This window comes from Colobus angolensis, unplaced genomic scaffold (assembly GCF_000951035.1).
Source record: "Colobus angolensis palliatus isolate OR3802 unplaced genomic scaffold, Cang.pa_1.0 Scaffold144, whole genome shotgun sequence".
In the NCBI taxonomy this organism is placed as follows: domain Eukaryota; kingdom Metazoa; phylum Chordata; class Mammalia; order Primates; family Cercopithecidae; genus Colobus; species Colobus angolensis.
In genome coordinates this window covers 2,440,319-2,459,745 of record NW_012114533.1, presented here as the reverse complement: position 1 = coordinate 2,459,745, position 19,427 = coordinate 2,440,319, and the positions used below count along the sequence as shown (strand labels likewise).

Here is a 19,427-nt window from a genome sequence, read left to right as displayed (position 1 = left end):
GCTCACACACCACCGTCCACCTGTTCCCCTCATCCACAGCCCACAGTACTGTGCTCACACACCACCGTCCACCTGTTCCCCTCATCCACAGCCCAAGGTACTGTGCTCACACACCACTGTCCACCTGCTCCCTCACCCACAGCCCACAGTACTCACAGCTAGCCCCGGTAGCTGCATGGAGCCAGTGGGTGTGTGCTGCCCCCAGATCACCAGCTCAGCATACCCCTAGCGTATGCCTCCACCCACATACGCTGGGTGGAGCCCCCAGCACACCCGCTTACACACAGGGGCACACTCCCATCCCTGCTACACATGCAGCCCAGGCCAGGCCCACAGTCGCAGCACAACACAGCACTGCTGTGCTTGCACACACGCACACACGCTCCCACACATGCACGTCAGTGCAGCCCCACAGCCTCGCACGCTACAGTTCCACTCTAAGACTCCAATAGCTCCCAGCCACTCGCCTTTCTCCCCGCCCGTCCTTTTATCCCATAAGCTGTTTGTCTTCATAAAACAAAAATCAAAAGTCTTTTTAAGGTGCCCTGAGCCATAAACCAACAAAGGAGGAGCCGGCCGAGGCAGGCGGCTCGGTGCACCCTCCCTGAGTCCCCGGCTGTATTACAATGAATAACCTTTATTTACTTTCATTAGACTATTAAACACCAGCACAGTCATTTTTCCCCCTGAAACTCGGAGCAGGGCCCATAAAGCAAATCCGAAGCCTAATTGAGTTCATTTTAATTTCTCTCCGATCACAGCGAATTACTCTGGTGATAAATCAGGGGGCAGCTTCACCCCCAGTAGAAGGCCTAATTTGCAGCTAATTACAAAACTGATTTCTACAGGAAGATCAATACGAGAAGGAATTGGAAATGACGAGGCAATCCTGTCCAGCCATGGAGGGGAGGGGGTACTCTGGGGGGGCCAGGAAGCGGAAGGGGAAAAAACGGACCCGAAAGAGCAGAAAATCAGTTTTAATTTAACGTAATATTAATCAGAGCAACTTTTCCTGCTTTGTGCAGGCTCCTGGTCTGCCCAACTCTGGGGTCTGGCTTGGCCGTGGCTACAATAAAAAGGCAATTACCCGAGTGTTTCGGGCAGGACACCCTTTCAGAGTCAATGACTGGCCCCCTCCTACCCTTCTGTTAGCCATGTGGACTCTCCCCCTCCCCAATTTCATACCCCAGTGCACAGGCAGAGAGCGAGGGGCCCACGGGGCTGTCATTGTTTGTTTTTAAAAAAGGGGCACCCATACCGGAGCAGCCGGCAGTGCCAGGCTGAAGGCCCCACTAGGCCCTTCCCCCAGCTACTGGTTCTGCCAGTCAGGCCATGGTTCCCCCTCCTCCCCAAGGTTCCTCGACATCCCATGTCTCTCAACAAGGAGATCCCCACTACTACACCCTACCTTCAGGGGTGCTTCGGCAGGAGATGCTACAGAAACATAAAGGGTGCTGGCATAACTGCCCAAAATGTGTAAAGGGTGCTGCGCCTCCAGTTTCACCAAGTCAGGTCTGCTCCTACCCACACAAAACTTGCCATCGTTCGCCAAGCACCACCCCCCCCCTGCATCTCCCCTCTGTCCCACCATCTCTTTCTACCCCATCTGGGAGGGCTCCCCGTTCCTCCTCCCCATCTGCACACCAAGCCCTTTCTCTGTGTGTGCATCAATAGAGAGCTGTCACTTTTCTCTCTCCTCCCAGGGGAACGAGTACTCCCTCCCAGCCCTGACCCCTGGGCTTGATGAAGTCAAGTCGAGTCTATCTGCATCCACCAACCCTGAGCTGGGCAGCAACGTGTCAGGCACGCAGACATACCCCGTTGTGACTGGTAAGGGGGCTTCCAGGAGGGTGGGGGCACCGTGTTCAGTGGAGGGTGCCTCAGCCCATGCCATCTGGGGCCCAGTGTGATAAGCAGATCCCCCGCCATGATATTTACAGACAGAATGAGGCTTCTAAAACTAGGGTGCTTCCTGAACAGGTGTGTGCAGATGTGGGGAGAAAAAAACTGGGGTCAGGGTGTCTGTGGGCTTCAACCTGGAAAGGCTGATGCTAGGAGGGGATGTTGCCAGTTCTTCCTCCTGTCCTTCACCTCTCCCTTTGCCTGTTTCTCTTTCCCTCTCCCAAGTTGCCCAGAATCATGAGCCTCTTGTGAGGACATCTGCAGAAGGCAAATAAGCCAGGCTGGTGAGAGTGGAGCATGGGTACCTAGTGTCCAGCCTCCACATGTGTGTCTGCAAGGCTCCTGGGGGACCCGCTTCCAACTCCCTCCAGGCAGTGTGGGTGACCATGGCTTTGGGCTTGAGGGCATGGCACCCAGCTCTGTGGAGTTTGAGATAAGTACAATTATTCCAGCCTTCCTCCTGCTTCCCAGAGAAGTCACTGACACCAAGGCTTGATTTCAAGGCCAGGTAGGATCAGGGTTGGCCCACAATCAAATGCAGAGCTAGGGGTGCCATGGCCAGGGACCCCTACAGATGAAGAGCAGCAGGGCCAGTTAGTTTGGAAGGGGAGGTGGGGTCCAGGGAAGGCCGCAGAGCTCCAGCCTGCGGAAGGCGCGTGCCACTGCAGAAGGGTTTCCAGGCCAGGAGACTGCCCAAGTGGGAGAGACATACATTGAGGTGTTATTAAAATTCACCTAATTATTCTGGAGACACTAAAGCCAATGTGCCGTTTGTTCCTTGGGAGACAGGATGATTGAGAAGGGTCTCGGCGGGGACTGGGAGACACTGAGGCGTTACCTGCAGAGTGAGGCAAGCGGAGGCGGCCTGGGGACCCGGCAGCAGGGCTGCAGCGCCAGCAGCAAAGGCAGGGAACAGGCACAGCGCCCTCTAGGACTGGGCCCTGGTTCTGCCTGGGAGCTGGTCTGAGTGCGGCTGCACTTGAGCCTGAGCTGGGCTCAGTGGCCACCCAGCTTCCACCTGGGGGTTTAGGAGAGCCCCGTCAGCTTTCCCAGCCTCTCCCTAAGGGGCTGTATTGGTACAACTGTTTCCAGCCTAGATCTTTGGCTAGGGAGTCAGAGGTTGAGTTCTGGAAGTGTTGGAGACCTGGACTGGGCTTTCGGGAGTGACGACCTTAGCTGGGTTAGCTGGGCCAGGACATAGCCCATGACCGAATGGCCCTCAGCATGAGCCATTCTTTGCCCAGCTGGGAAGCTCTCTGACCTGCTAGGTATTCTGACCCAAGGCAGAGGCCACCTTTCTTCTGACCTGCTCAGAGGTACAGTGGTCACTTCCCAAAGATGGCCACTCCAAGCACTGGTCAAAGAGAACCCGGGAGACTTCTCTAACCCCATGTGCTGCCCGGTGCTCAGGCCATAGTCCAGAAAGCGAGCACTTCCTGGGGTGGAGATATGGATCTTCAGGGTAGGGCTCCTGCCATAGGAGACCCAGAGGCTGGTGCAGAGAAGTGCCTCCACCTTGAGCAGCCCCCACCCGCCTCCCCCCCCATGGCCCTGGAACAGTCCCAGCTCAGCCTGGGAACATCTCCGGCTGATCCATCTGGATCCAAGTGTGAGAAAAGTTCATTTCAGACCCAGCTTGACATTCCCAGGTGGCAAGTTAGCACTAACATCTCAATCTGTATGCGACATTTCAATCAAGCGAGGAGTAACAAAAGCAGAACCATTAACATTCGGAGCTGTTCACCAGTGGTAATGACGGGGAAACTCTCTCAGAAACTGGAAATTACCAAAAAGAGAGAAGTGTGTGGAGAGGTGGGGGAGGGAAGATGGGGATGGGGTAGGGAATGATTTTTCCACACTTAGGCCAAGATCCAGTGTTTGGATTAATAGCGCCATTACCCAAGAAAGAGCTGCAGATTATGCTCATTCTTAAACTGTTTTTGCTGGCAATTAAACTGCTGCAGTTATTGATCTTTGTTGATTTTATGTCCTCCTAATTTGCATAATCTATTAAAGATGAATGATTTATGATGTGTTTATTATGGGGACAAACAGAATTTGCTAGAGGTACTGTCAAGGTGAGAAATGGGGCATTGCTCAGACTCCATGGGCCGTCTCAGCAGTGGGTCCAGCGTGTTGGCCTTCAGGCCAGGATATTGTGGGTAGTAGTGAGCAGTGATGCAAGAAGAACAGAAACAGGAGAGTGGACTTTGGGTGAGTTCTTCTAGAAAGATGTTGGCATCTGTGAGAACCGGGCTCCAGGTAGAACTGGTATTTGAGAGAGGCCCTTAGTATATTTGTGGACATTGCCCTCAAAGAGTCTTTAAAAACTTATTTTTTGGCAAATATTAAGGGCTTTGGTGGGAGAAGAGAAAAGAAGGCTCTTTCAGGTGGGTAGGTGATGCTGGGGAGGTGTGTGCTAAAGGTAAGGGAGCTGTTAGGTCAACCCTGTGCCCATAGCCTGACTTAGGAGTGCCAAGGTGTTCAAGGAGCCCTCTTCATCCTCCACGTCTCAGGTACCCTGCTCATCTTCTTTCCCAGGACTGGCAGCTGCGGCTGCGAACCTTAGGGGATGAGGGAATGCCCTAGCCCAACCTGAAAAGCCAGACCTTATTGAGATTCCTGCCACTCCTGGCACTGGAGGCTGATTTCAAACTTCACCAGCCACTTGATGCAGCTATTCCACAAGGTCAGGAATGAGAGGAGAGAGGAACCTGGACTATTGTGTGCAGGGGAGAGTGGGGCCCAGTGGGCCAGGACACAGCTAATCACATTGCAAGCAAGGGTGGCTGCCAGAGGCTAGGGCTCAGCCCCGTAGCCTCCCCTCCCCACCTTCCATCAGGGAACCAAGGAGAGAGACTGATTTTGCTGGGTAGTGTTTGCAAGTTCTGCCGAGATTTTAATTTCACTGCATCACAACTCAGCAAGCTGCCAAGTCAAGCTGGTTATTTAAATTTATCACCCACTTTCCCTTCCGCCGCTGGGCTGCTCTAGCTCAGCGGCATCTCTTCTCTCCAGCCCACGGCTCTAGGCTGCTGGTCTGGAACGGAGCCGAGTCTCTCCTAAGTGATAAAGAAAAAGAGACCAGCTACATGAGAGAATGGGTCAGGGGCATTCTGGCCCCAGGCTTTTTCAGGTTGGATGGCTGTGGCTGGTACCTTTCACCACCTTCTTGACCCTCCAAAGGACCCCAGGGGGCTGCCATCCACCTCTCAGTAATCCCAGGGCCCTCTGGGTCAGAGCATCTGCAGTGAGAAATCTGGCTCCAGCTGCATGCTGGAGCCTTCATTCCTTAAAGTCTCCCTTCTCTGGTAGAAAAGATAGCCCCTGTTCCCCACGGCTTTCTCACCTTGCCTCCCTCCCCGTGCCTGGCCGGGGCTGCAGTGACAGAGGAGCATGCCGAGATGCAGGCAGTGATGTTGATCTGGGAGGAGAAGACGAGAACTTACTCCAGGATTCCCAAAGTTACTGGGGATGTTTCTAAGCATGAGAGAGTCCCTTGACACAGTGCGAGTCCACCCTGAAGGAGAGAGCCCATATGCAAGGGACAGTGCTGGGGGAAGTCAGAGATTGTGCAGTTCCACGCCTTCTAGAAAAGGGTTGGCCAATCTTTTGGCTTCGCTGGGCCACTTTGGAAGGAGAAGAAATGACTTGAGTCACACATAAAATACACTAACACCAAGAGAGCTGGTGAGCTAAAAACAAAAACAAAAGTAAAAAACCTCATAATGTTTGATGAAAGTTTGCGAATTTGCGTTGGACCACATTCAAAGCTGTCCTGAGCAGCATGTGGCCTGCGGGCTGTGGATTGGGCAAGCTTGCTCTAGAAACTAGGCAAAACACCAGTGCCTGGAGCCACTGCACCCAGCAGGCTTCACTGGCCTCTAGTGGGCATTGCTGCCACACACTGGCAGAGCCTTGGGCAAGTGCAGCTGTCATCACCCTTGTTTTAGTCACAGAGAGGTAAAGGAGGAAGGAGATTGATGTCTGGGACCCAGGCAGGCTAAACTCACCAAAACATAACTGAATAAAATATAACAACAAAAATGTTAATACGCAGCAAACCTCATTCTTTGGTGCTAGAAATCAAGGGGAACTCAAAGCCAGATCAGTATTGGAGAGGCTGTTGACATTACACTGGAGGGAGATGCCGACTGGGAGAGGATGGGGTTGTAACACACCAGTCAGGGAACGTGACTTTGGGAATCAGGAAGCTAGAATTGAGTATCATCCTGCTTAAAGCAAGGGACAGAACAGGGATCATATTGTCCTTGAAAGGCAAACACATACACTCGTCCCAGTAGCCCAGGGAAACAAGGAAGCAGGGGGCAACAGGGAATGTCACCATGAGACACGGAGACCCCAAGTCTGATGCCAGATCAGAGTCCAAATTTATACCATGAGTATGTCACAGGAAACCCAAGCCAGGAACTTACATAAAAATTTGTCCAGGATAGTTACCCATTCTGAAACCTCATCAGGAGCAATGAGAAACCTTCTTTGTAGAGGCATTCTATAATCCAGGGCACATGGGACTCCCACAGGGTGGGTGGGAGGAAAACCCACCACTAATGATGAGCTTACTAAGAAAAAGTACACATCTCATGTGAACACAAACTTCCAAAAGGGAAAGTTAGTAGAAGCAATAAACAGAACAGTTAACATCCCCCAAGAACTGAAGACAATAGAATAGTCCAAAAGCGCTGTAAACTCAGCATGTTTAATATTCTAAAAAAGATCAAAGGAAGTATCAGTTGTATCTTTATCACAGATCCAGATCCCCTAGTCCCTTCCCACCACTGCTCACCAAATTGTCAGATAATGGAGATCAAAAAGGGCAAAGAATGAGGACCACACCTATAGATTATTGCTTTGGGGTCCAGGAGGCATGAAAAGAGCTGAGCCTCAGGCAACTCTGAAAGTAGAGCCTGTTCCAGGCTTATCCAGGCTCTCAGACTGCTAAGCCTCAGCAGAAAATCTTATGTTTTCTTTGGGAAAATGTCTGAACATTAGAGAGTTAGAGATGGGGACAGTACCTTTCTCCCCAGTGGGGTGGGGACAGGTGGGAAGCCTCAGTAGCTTCCCCATCCTGGTTGGGGGAAGGTGGTTTTATTCAAGAGCTTGGGAGAAATGTCTCTTAATTCCTGAAGACTGCAGTTTTGAAGGAAGCTGTAACTAAGATCCAGGAAGAGATGTAGATGCTGCCCAAGAGGGAAGTGCCCAAGGCAGGAAGAGGGAGCAGAAGAAGCTGGTCTCCCAGAAGCTGGCTTATTTGAGCAGAGGTGGGGGAGGCCAGAGAGGCGAAGTTCACAGCTGGACAGCAGCAGGGACCAGTGTGAGCAGTGTGGGTGTAGCTTCTGAGAAAGGGTTGCCAACTCTCAGAAGCTCGGCCTCCTGGCCCACATCTCAGATGGTTAGCAAAGTGGCCTTTTAGCAGATAGAGGTGTGGACCCTGGGAAACCTCCTCCTCCTACTCAGGGCATCCTGAGGACCTCCAGGAACTGCCTCTTTCCTGTAGTTAACAACCCCCTTCCAATGCAACTGCATTTCCCTCCATAAAACAAACAGCTTAGCCCTTGGCCAGCCCCTAGGGGAGGAGAGTGCAATAAAGACTGAGAAATGTTTCTGAAGGAGGCTGGGAGTCTCCTAGTCTTGTCTGTCAGCTCAAAGCCCCTGATTAGCTAGAGGAATTTAGGGCACAGATATCACAGTTCCTCTCCTTGAAAGGAGAGGGCTAGGACAACTTCAGACATGTGGCAAGTCAGAGAGCCCTTTACTGTGGAGGCCAAAACAAGCCAGAGGGCTGCTCCTCAGTGCTCACATGCCCTAGACCCTTCCTTTAGGCTGTGAGGGTCCCAAGAAAAGAGGCTAGCCTCCTCCAAACATCTCTGAGTCTGCAAGCCACATCCCCAAGGACCTCCAGCCCCCAACCTCAGCTCTGATTTAATTACAGGGGCATTTCCATAGCAATGAGACATTGACAGATATGTGGCTGCTCTGGGCCTGCAGCCTAGGGAGTCATTGGATCAGTCCTCTTTTTCCCTTCCTCCTAGTCCACTGCTAGAGGTAATGAATATGGAAAAGAAGAGGCACTAATCTACTCTCGGGATCAGAGTCAGGCCAAATTTGACCAGAATAAAAGCTGTGCCACCTCAATCCCAGGTCCCAATCCCATGTCCTTGTCTTTGCCTACCAGCCACCCTGTGCTGCTGGGCTGCCCTCCCCAGAAGGGTGCCATGGCAGAAGTACCCAGGCTGAGAACGGGGCTGCAGAGGGAGGAGCATCGTAGGGAGGGTGACAAAGGTAGGAAGGGTCTGGGGCATCTTAGCAAAGATATAGTTCTGGTGTTTTCTACGCTGAGCTCAAATTTGGCCCATAACCTTGGACCTTTCTTCTTACCTCCTCCCTTCATCTCTTCCCTCTGTCTGTGAGGCCCAAAAGGCTGAACATGACAAATGGAATGCTTTTTCCTCCAAGGATGGCCTCACTTGTTCATTAGAGATCAGAGAGAGAGAAAGGGGCCAGTCTGAATTTGAATCAAAATATTTTCTAAGAAATCAATGATCTTGCTATCAAGTGCATAACAATAGCCAACTCAGGCCAATAAAGGATTGCCCAGTTGAGAATACCGGCCACCGCTTTACGATTCATTAGGTTACGGGGACCCTTTCAGCTTCTGTAGATGTCATTTAGATGCTTGATGTGTCCCACAGGGGAATTCTCCAAAAAAGGGATCTCCCAGCACTAAGCTTTTTAGTCCATTATTTGGTACTTTTTAAGAAGAAAATGTTGGCTAAGTAAAAGTAAGGTCAGTCAACCCAACATTTTTGAATGACCAGAAATCCTAAAGACTGCTGTCCCAATGAAACAGGTATGTATTGGTACCAAGGGCTCAGAAATGTCCCAGTGGCCTCAAAGTCACCTAGGCAAGACCTGGAAACCTGTTTCCCCCAGAGGGCCGGCCACCTCCAAGGTGACAGGAAGACCCCCCACTCCTTTCCCAGGTAGCCAGAATCCCTTCCACCTCCACAATTAGCTGTAGCCTCAGGACAAACAAGCCAGTGCTTTTGCAACCCTGAGCTTTGGGAGACAGGCTCCGTCACTATTGTCACTTCTGAGAGGGCTTTGCGTGCCTTCAGCCTGAATCCTCCCCTCTTCTCCCCGGTGGTGGTGGTGGCTGGGCTCGCAGGCAGGGAAGGAGGAAATCCTGCAGGGATTGGAGAACAGCCTAATGCTGCAGAGGCTTAAGTGGCCGTTTTCCTTGGGATTAGGGTTTCACTTACACAGAGCGCCTGAAAAACACTGCGCTTTCGGAAGGATTAGAGCTGACAATTCAGTGCTCTCAGAGAACAAAATAAAGCCAGAGAGGAACTGGGAGGCCTGGAGTATCAGAAGACTGTGCAAACAGGCTTAACCTCTGCCCACCCAGCATGAGGGTCTCTCATGCTCTGAGCCCATCTGTGAGCCTGGGCCCAGCCTCTTGAGTGCCAGCCCCTGCCCAACTCCAATCTTCATTTGTGATTCGCTCATGGAGCCAGAGAAGTCAACGTAGGGACGTGAACTGGGAAGAGGACTGAGCCTCAGTTTCCTCCTCTGTAAAATGAGGGAGTTGGACTAGAAGATAGCCAAGTTCCTTTTCAGCCCTTTGAAAGTGTGATTCTCCCCAACACTCCCTAGTGTTATCCTAGGATGCTGAAGCTGCATTTCCATCCATGGTCCAGCTGAATTAGAAGGAAACCGCCTCCTGTGAGGCCCTGAGCCAATAGGCTACACAGCTCAGAGGAGGGCAGGGTGCTGGGAGAAGGAATGGAAACAGCATGACTGGTTGTGTCCGGCCAGTTGGCTGTCAAGGTGTAGACCTCACTAAGCCCCTGCAGATCTGGGTAACATGCCTGCCTAGGACACACCAGGGACCAGGGACTCACGGTGTCAGTGGGAGCTGAGATCAGCTGGAAGAGCAGCCACCCTGAGTTGTAGGCACAGCCCCCTCTGCTGGAACCTGGAGCAGGCAAGCCTCCGGTAGGGTATGGGGCTGAGGCAGAGCCTGGGGCTGTGGGCCGTCCCATAGTCCCTTCTGCCCCAGAGGATAAATCAAATCCTGGGAGGATTTGGAAGCTTGGGAAATAAGAAATGAAAGGAAATATGTAGATAATTCTTTTCCTCTCCTTTTAAAACATCTTGTGTGGATTTAAAGTTTGTTCCTTTAGTGTAATAGATGTAAGTTGAATTGGTCATAAGGTGCTCATAATTGTTATAGTAAATACCAATTATGCATTTATATATTTAGGCAGCAATTACAAATTTAATAACTGTGTATTCCTATAAGTATTATAAATGCCTATGTCAAATGCAGGCACAGACTGCCAGCCTTGAAGAAATCTAATGTCTTCATTTTTGCTACCTTATGAGAAGCAGACAGAACTTGAGGATAGGGTAGTAAAACAAGAGTTAGGTTTTCTGGCCTTAGGGTCCTCCACAGTGTCAAGTGGGTAGCAAAAGTGCTTATTTTCAGAGAAAGATGCTGAGGAAAAGCATCTCTGAACTCCTCGATAGAACTTTTGCTGTATAAATCTATGTCTAATAAGTCTCATCTGAGCCATCATGAGCAGCAGTTTCTGCTTCTTTCGTGGCGTCCTTTTTATTTCCTTGATCTTCTGAATGCTGACATTTTCCTTGACTTGAGATAAACCTCCCTGCTACTTCACATGTTATTTTGCTGTGCTTTGTATCATCTTGTTTATTGATACAATTCAAGTAGTTGCAAACAAATCAGTGTCTTACGCTAAAGAACGGGGCTCTTTTGCTTTTTTTTATATAAAGAGTGCTTATTAATCTTTAAGCCATATTTTTTGAGAATATGATAAAAGTCATATACCATCTACACAGAAAGATACAGACATGTAATGTCTATAACATCTTATATATAGATTTATATAGACCCCTTGAAGTGATCTGTGGGTTCCTAAGGGATCAGTTAACCCCAATTTAAAACCACCACTGTAAAAAAGTGGAAGAAATTGAAACATAAGAAACAAGAAGTGACAAGATGTTCTGTTATAGGAAAGATTCACTTAGCATGATCCCATATTACTTTCCTGGACCAAACATCTATCTGTTTTCTGGGTCTGCACTATTTGAGAATAATATCATTCCAGGATCAGTTCCCAAGTATACAGCCTGTTCTGTAATCCAGTTTCTGCCATCCACTAGCAGTGAAATCTTGGACATTATACTTGGCCCTTCTGAGTTTATTTCTCATCTATAGACTGGGGATTAAAGGCTGGGCGTGGTGGCTCACACCTGTAATCCCAGCACTTTGGGAGGCTGAGGTGGGTGGATCACCTGAGGTTCGAGACCAGCCTGGTCAACATGGCAAAACCTCGTGTCTCTACTAAAAAATACAAAAGTTAGCTGGGCGCAGTGGCAGGCATTTGTACTCCGAGCTACTTGGGAGGCTAAGGCAGGAGAATCACTTAAACCTGGGAGGCAGAGGTTGTAGTGAGTGGAGATTACACCACTGCACGCCAGCCTGGGAGACAGAGCAAGACTCTGTCTCAAAAAAAAAAAAAAAAAAGGTGTGGGAGGTTAAAAACATATCAACAGCCAGGCCCGGTGGCTCACGCCTGTAATCCCAGCACTCTGGGAGGCTGAGACAGGCAGAGCACCTGAGGTCAGGAGTTGGAGACCAGCCTGGCCAACATAGCGAAACTCCGTCTCTACTAAAAAATACAAAAGTTAGCCAGGCATGGTGGCAGGTGCCTGTAATCTCAGCTACTTGGGAGGCTGAGGCAGGATAATCACTTGAACCTGGGAAGCGGAGGTTGCAGTGAGCCAAGATCGTGCCACTGCACTCCAGCCTGGCTGACGAGAGCAAGACCCTGTCTCAATAAAAATAAAAATAAAAATAAAACATCAACATCATAGGGTTGATATGAAGATTAAATGAGATAATACATCATATAAAATATGAAGGACACTGCCTAGCATATAGTAGGTGCTCAACGAATGCTAGCTAGTCCTGGCACAAGTAGAAACACAGCTCTGACCTTGAATCTTAGACCTGATAGTGAAAGTAGTGCAAATTACCTGATGACTACAATTTTTCAACTTTCTTTTTTTTTTGAGACGGAGTCTTGCTCTGCCGCCCAGGCTGGAGTGCAGTGGCCGGCTCTCAGCTCACTGCAAGCTCCGCCTCCCGGGTTCACGCCATTCTCTTGTCTCAGCCTCCCGAGTAGCTGGGACTACAGGCGCCCGCCTCGTCGCCCGGCTAGTTTTTTGTATTTTCTTTTAGTAGAGACGGGGTTTCACCATATTAGCCAGGATGGTCTCGATCTCCTGACCTCATGATCCGCCCGTCTCGGCCTCCCAAAGTGCTGGGATTACAGGCTTGAGCCACCGCGCCCGGCCTTCAACTTTCTTAATAAAGGCTTTCACTTTGCTTTTCTCTGTACTTGTAAGAGGAGCTGCACTTAGATTCTCCAAAACAGTTGATTTGATCTGGCCCATTTGGTAAGGAATGTCTGACGAAAGTGCACTGTCTGATGCAGATGTAGTGATTGCTGTAGAAATTGGCTGTAGAATCTTCAGGGACTTCTGCAGTTGAACTGAGAAGATATCCTCATCAAGTACAGTGCTTTGAACACTTCTGGGGACTTTAAGATTCTCCACTACCACTGTTTCTTGAAGACCCTCTTTGTTTTTCAGAAAACTCTCGCAGGAAATTAATACTCCACCCCATGGAGTTTTATTACAGACTTTTGGCGTCGGAATTTTGTTCTCTGAGTCCTTTTTATCAACAACCATGACGATATGAGATTTTTGTTTGTCAGATGACTTCTTTTCCTTTTCTTTGGCTCTTTTGGGGAGCATCTGGCTTCGTGTTATTAAAAGGCAGTGTGGTATAAACATGGCTTCAAATTTTGGCTCTATCATTTATTAGCTGTGTAGTCATGGTAAAACCGTGATGCATCTTTGTGCCTTCATTGTCTCAACCTTGAAACAAGGAAGTTACCTCATCATCTGGAAGGCTCTTCATCTTTAAAAACTTTGTAACCTTGGTCAGGCGCGGTGGCTCACGCCTGTAATCCCAGCACTTTGGGAGGCCAAGGCAGGCGGATCACTTGAGGTCAGGAGTTCGAGACCAGCCTCACTAACATGGTGAAACCCTGTCTCTACTAAAAATAGAAAAATTAGACAGGCATGGTGGCACACACCTGTAGTCCCAGCTACAGGCTGAGGCATGAGAATCACTTGAACCCAGGAGGCGGAGGTTGCACTGAGCCAAGATCACGCCACTGCACTCCAGCTTGGGCGATAGAGCGAGACTTCATTTCAGAAAACGAAAAACAAAAAACAACTTTGTAACCTTGGAAAGCAAGCGTCCAACATGAAATGCCCACCCTCTTGTAATAGTATGTGGGTTTTTGTCCATTTTAATTTCTGATGTTGTTTTTATGTTACTGGCCATTGTCAGTGAGCAACGAAAATCCTCTACTGCTTTCTGTTGGGTGGCACGTATTTTATAACTGATGTATTCTGTCACATAGCTGTTTTCTCCTTTTTCTTTGCTTTTGCTTGTTGGTATAACGGAGGTGGCTGTGCTGTTGTACAGTTTTAGAGTCTGTCTGCACTCCTATTTTTCTACCCATGTATAGTACAGCAAGGCCCAGTGCTCTGTCGATTCTTGCTTGCACAGATTCCATTACCCATTCATATTCTTTCACTAAAAGAGGCTTGCTCAAAGAATGCTGCTGGGCAAATGGTATGATGGTCTTAGTAATTTGAAAACTTCCTGCAGTATGTGTTTTCCATTATTGACAATGGTGTTCCAGAAAAATATATGGCTCTGGCAAGAGTTTGGTCAATTTTTTCTGCTCTTTAGGTGTCACCTGTGTGCTAATGAAGCAATTGAGAGTGCTTTGTATGCAGTGGCCAGCACCGTTGGTGGCTCAGGCGTCCTTAACAGGGTACCTCTTTGTGGTGATACTGGTGTTATAGACTCCGCAGCAGCAGGTGCACAGCTGTATGCAAAACACAAGGAAGCTTGCCTGCTTTTTCCTAGTCTTGGGACTCTTCTTTCACATTTTTAAAATTTCTACATGGCACTGCCCAGCTTCAGTTTTCTAAATAGAATTTGGCAATGGGCCTTTCAATCAACTGTCCAGTGGGTGACTTTCAGCATGCGAAAGTTCCTACCTGAGGGAAGCTGCCATTTTGCAAGAGAGAAAGCCAGTGGAAATCAAACTTTCCGATAAGACTACATCCAGGTTAGCCGGAAACATGTTTCTAGTCATCCAGCCTTTCTTCCTTCCTCCTGAAATGAGGTAGGAGATTTTGTGACAAAACCTTAGATTATAAGGAATTCATGGTGACAGGTTGTGGGAATCATGCAACTGAAAACCAGAATCAGATGCATTTAAATTCCTATTTATTAAGAAAGAGGCACACCCCTTTTCCTGGCTGCTTTGCAGACTTTATGATGACAGGGAAGGAGGAATTAGGTTTCTTTATCTGTTTAGCTTCAAAACCCCTGCATCTTCCCTTACTCGATCCTGTCCTGGGCCTTTTTTGACCAATAAGTGCCATATTATTAATCTCTCTAGGAATTGATTTTGATATTGCTGTCATTGTCTACTTCAGGTCCACTCCACTAAGAGACAGTCAGGAGGAGTGTAGCTTTCATTGACAACAGAAGTCAATAAAAGAAAACCCACATCAAGGCAAACACAAATCCTTTCTTCTGTCTCTCTAGGAGTCAAAACTGATCTCGTGTTTGGCAGTTCTACTCTGCTTGTTCTCGAGTTTTAGGAAATGTAAGATACTGGCTATATTAGACACGTATAGAGGAAAATCATTCTATTGCATGATAAAGTCACAATATATGAGTCCCTCACTGTAAACCTCTCATCAGCTTATAAAAATCATAATCTATTGTTTAAATTGTTTTTTAAAGAAAAAGCATATTCTAATATTTACATTTTATCCCAGCCTTTACTTCTTTAAGGAGACCAATATATATGAAACAATAATAAAATTATAACCCATCAGGAATTGGCTGTTAAGTGCAATAGACTGATGGAGGATTAATCAACAAGTGTTTATTGAGCATCTTACCATGTTCTCAACTATGCAGGATAAAGCAGAAGACAGGGTCCTGCCCTCAGGTTGCTTATGATCTGTTTGAAGAAGCAAGCTATGCTATGAAACATCAGGGCTGATGCATTATGATATATAATGGCATGGTAACCCATGCAGCACAGATGCTGTGGAAGTTTGGAAGAGAGAAATTTCCCTGGTGGGTAGAAGGGTAGGGATTTTAAGACTTCAGGGGGAAGGAGAGGAAAATGACAAGGAAGAAGAAAAGGTCATGGCAAAAGCATAGGGGGTTCACATCACACAAGCCAATAAAAACAGTCAAACTAAACCAGGAGGGGTGAGAATCTTAAGTGGGGTGGAGAGAGTACCTTAGCAGCTTTAAAAGCCACAGAGTTCCATTTCAAACTATAGACTATGGGGAATCAGTGATGGTTTTTACAAGGGAAGTGGTGTGATGAAAGCAATGTTTCATGAGGACTAGCCGAGCAGCCACATTTAGGATAGACAGGAGGGGAAGAATGTGGAGGCAGGGAATGCAAGCAAAAATACTGTGTGGCAAAAAGAAGGTGCTTAAAAGCTGAGCTATGAAGGTAGTGGAAGAAATGGAAATGGAGCAGATGTAACAGACATTGCCAAGGAGAATTGACAATACTTGGTGATTGACTTCATCTAGAATGGGAGGAAGAAGGCTATGTCAAGAAGGACTCCAAAGTTTTTGGTCTTATGATCTTCAAGATCATAAGAACCAACGGAGGGAAGATGAATCTGTTTGTATTCCAGTTAGGTTTGAGGTGACAGAGGGACAGCTAAGGAAAATGTTCAGCAGGGTGCTAGAAATGCAAAAACCTGAGCTGTAGCTCTGTATAGCTAGGGAAGGATGGATCACTCAGATGTGTCAAGGTAGGGGTGAGGAAACTCATACATCTCTGGAATGCAGGGAGGTGAGGCCAACCTCAAAGGGAGTGTAGCAAAGAGAGAGAGAGATGTTTTGGAATAGCCATTGGGAGACTAATGACTACGGTCCAGCTGATGAAAAGAAAGTGAACGGGCCCGGATATGCATAGTGTTGTGACTTTCTCCAACCATGCCTTGCCTTCCCAAGGATGGACAGAGGCATTAGAGTGGTAGAGTGGCATTGGCTAGTGAGGAGGATAAGGGGAATCTGGAGGGGTTAAGGGGGTTCCAGGAGGTCCAGGAGAGGATAAAGGGATTATAGCAGAGGGGAGAAAGCAAATTATTATTAGAGATCAGAAAATGCTAAATTGCAAAGGGAGGTGGTGACCCCTTCATAGCAATGGAGGGTGCAGGCAAGGAAGGGAGCCCAGTCATGTGCAGCTGTGTCCCAGAGGACATGTCTGTGGACCAGGGGTAGCACTCCCATCTTGACTCGCTTTGTCTCCCACCCTGCAGGCTCTAGCTGGAGAGCCCTCCAGGGACAGAAGTCCAGCAGCTGGTGGAGGAGCAGATTTTGCTCATTGGAACTTTATCTGGTCCACTTGCACTGTTGGCTCAAAGCTCCTGATTCACTTCAGGGTGGTTTTCTATCATGTAAATGCCATAAACACTAACAGCAAAATAGTCCACTGGCTGGCCCCCTGCTCTCCACACCTGCCAGGCCCAGCACCTGCAGCTCCACTTGGAGAGGACAAGGAATAGCCATCAGTCCCTGTAGGGGTGATGGTGGGGTGTCCTCCAAGCCTGAAGGAAAGATGGGGTATTAGGGAGAGGAAAGATAAGCAAGATGATAGAGGTCCCTTTGGCTACTGGAGAGACCACAGCTGAATATCTTGCTGAGAAGGAGGAGTAAAACCAGGTCATCTCCCTCCCATCTCCATCTGGGTTTGGAATGCACAGAGACACAGGCAAAGGCAAATACACACACACACACATGCACACACATACGCACACACACAAATGCACAGAGAGAGACACAAAGAGCTACACAAAACAGAGATGCATACACACAGCTGATCATAGATATTTAGCTTAGACACATGCACAGGCACACTCAGACTTGCGCATTCAGGTGCAGAGCGGCACACGTACCCCCGCACGTCTGCACAGAGCTCTTTCCTCTCCAAGAGTTTCCTCTCCATGCAGTACCCTGGTGTGAGTAGAGGCAGGCCCCTTTTCTTCCAGGCCTCACTCCTTCCCCTTTGTGTTTTTCCAGGTCGTGACATGGCGAGCACCACTCTGCCTGGTTACCCCCCTCACGTGCCCCCCACTGGCCAGGGAAGCTACCCCACCTCCACCCTGGCAGGAATGGTGCCTGGTAGGTGACAATGCTGCAGCTGCCTAATCTAGGTGGGGGGAACTAAATTGTGGGTGAGCTGCTGAATGGTCTGTAGTCTGAGGCTGGGGTGGGGGGAGACCCAACGTCCCCTCCCTGCAAACCACTGCTATTCTGTCCCTCTCTCTCCCTAGAGGCTGCAGTTGGTCCCTCATCCTCCCTCATGAGCAAGCCGGGGAGGAAGCTTTCAGAAGTGCCCCCTTGTGTGCAACCCAGTGTATGTCATGGCCCCTCCACAGCGCCCACCCACCCAAGTTTGTGCCCGAGGAGCACTCAGCCTCAGCTCCACCCTCAGTGCCCAGCCCACCCCAGCCAGCTGACACTGCTTGGAAGAGCCTGCCCTGGTTTCCATGGAAACTTGGAGCCAAGAACCATTTCCAGGGGCATGTCAGTCACTCAGACAAAGCCACCCTGGTCCACACCAAGACACAAGGGAAGACCAATGTTGAGAACCAACCCCAACCCAGAGGCAAGAGGGAGCTAGTCCCTAAGAGGAATGGAGGTCAGGCTGCAGCAGGAACCAGGGAGACTCACTGCAGCGAGACAAGCTAGAACACCCCTATACCTCTTCAGAGGCACCGAGCCTTCCATTGCTCCCCTGGGGCTCTGACCCATCCCTGATCAGAGCAGTTGGGATTGGGTTGTTTGGATCAGAGAGGCAGAGGCTCTATTTAACGTCTGGTGACTGCAGCTGGAGGTTGTACTATACCCATCCCCAATCCCCAGATTGGGAGCAGGGGCTTGAAGCCAAAGAGAGCTGAAGTTCCTGTGTGCACAAACACCAAAACACTCTTGTCTTAAGAAGGGTTAGACTCACTCAGCCAGCAACTCACTCCCTCTGGCCGCCCTCTATATGGCCTTTCCCTGAAGTTCAACTCTCATTGGTATGGGGAAGGGGGAGGATAGAAGAGAGTGGTTGGCCCCATCCATCCAGGGACATTCAGGGATAATTATGGGTAAGCAGAGCTTGGGGTGGGACAGTGGCAAAGAGGGAGATTGCTGCTGGGTCTTATAGACTGGGGGCTGAAGGGAGTTAGAGGTGTGGGTAAAGGGATTCCTGCCCAGATTTAGGGGAAGGGAAGTAGAAGCCTTATTGGGGGGCAAGGAGATTTTAGGGAGAAGCTCCCAGCAGTGAGCAGGTGGGGGTTGGAGGAGGTTTTAAAGAGGTGGGGGTGAGGGAAGAGTGGGGAGGTGGGGGCAGGGAGTCTGCAGGGAGGTGGGGAAGAGGGGAGCTGCAGAGAGCTCGCGGTGGCGAGGGGGGAGTCGTTAAACAGAATCTAGTGCTGATGAGGAAATTACACTTGTTTCATTAGCGATGGGGAAGGAGATAGCTCAGTTCCTCTTGGTCACAGTTGAGCTCAGAAGCTCATTATCCTGCTGCACGCATGCTTTCCCTCCTCGTCAATAAACAGGCTTTCCAGTGGCTGCATCCCCCACCCCCACCCCAGCTCCCTCTCAGAGAGGGGCCCCTTCTCCTCTACTTAACCCGCGGTTAGGGATCACTGTAAACAGTCTGGGGTCATCACACAGGAGAAAGGGCGAGGGGGAAACCTGGAGGCCTGGCCTTTCTCCCGCAGAGGGAGGGAGGCAGCTTCCGACGGCTCCCAACCCACGGGCCCTCTGCTCACCGCTCGCGGACCAGCGGGCAGTTCACCTGCTTCCTGCCCGCCTCCATCCCCTGCCGCGTAGCCCACGCATCCAACCTCTTGAGGGAAAAGCGGGAGGACGGTATCTCCCAACAGAGCCCCCAGCTCTTGTGTTGGCACCGCGCATTGATGCCATTCTTAGGACTTTCTGGGAGAAAAGTGTCCCGAAGGCCTTTCTTCGCCACTGTCCCCCACCCCCATTTCCGCCCATTGGGGGCCATGCCTCCTAGAACCGGAGTGGCCTCTGTAAAGGCCCTGGCCCCCAGTGCGACAGAGTGGACGCGCCCCAGTACAAACCCTTCGTGGGTGGCCGCGAGCGCCTCCGCTGGGAAGCCCCGGGCGGGCACTGGCCCACAGGGTCCACCCGTGGGTGTGCGAGCGCGTCGGTGCCTCCCGCCTCCCCGGGCTCTCCCCACGCGGACGCGGTGATCGCCCCACCTCCGCCCGGCCCACCCGCCAGGCTATTACTCTGCCCGCGACACCTGCGCCTGAGA

The 19,427-nt window shown here is 49.8% G+C and overlaps 1 protein-coding gene across 1 annotated transcript in view; it reads left to right on the top strand.

Annotated features, from left to right (window-relative positions):
- Nucleotides 1–19,427, top strand: part of PAX2 (paired box 2) — an 81,747-nt gene that overhangs the window by 61,427 nt on the left and 893 nt on the right. The window contains exons 8-12 of the mRNA XM_011935584.1: nt 1,704–1,830; nt 17,168–17,269; nt 17,422–17,504; nt 18,865–19,015; nt 19,186–19,319. Coding sequence (XP_011790974.1) covers nt 1,704–1,830; nt 17,168–17,269; nt 17,422–17,504; nt 18,865–19,015; nt 19,186–19,319 — 597 coding nt within the window. The remainder of the gene's footprint in view (nt 1–1,703; nt 1,831–17,167; nt 17,270–17,421; nt 17,505–18,864; nt 19,016–19,185; nt 19,320–19,427) is intronic.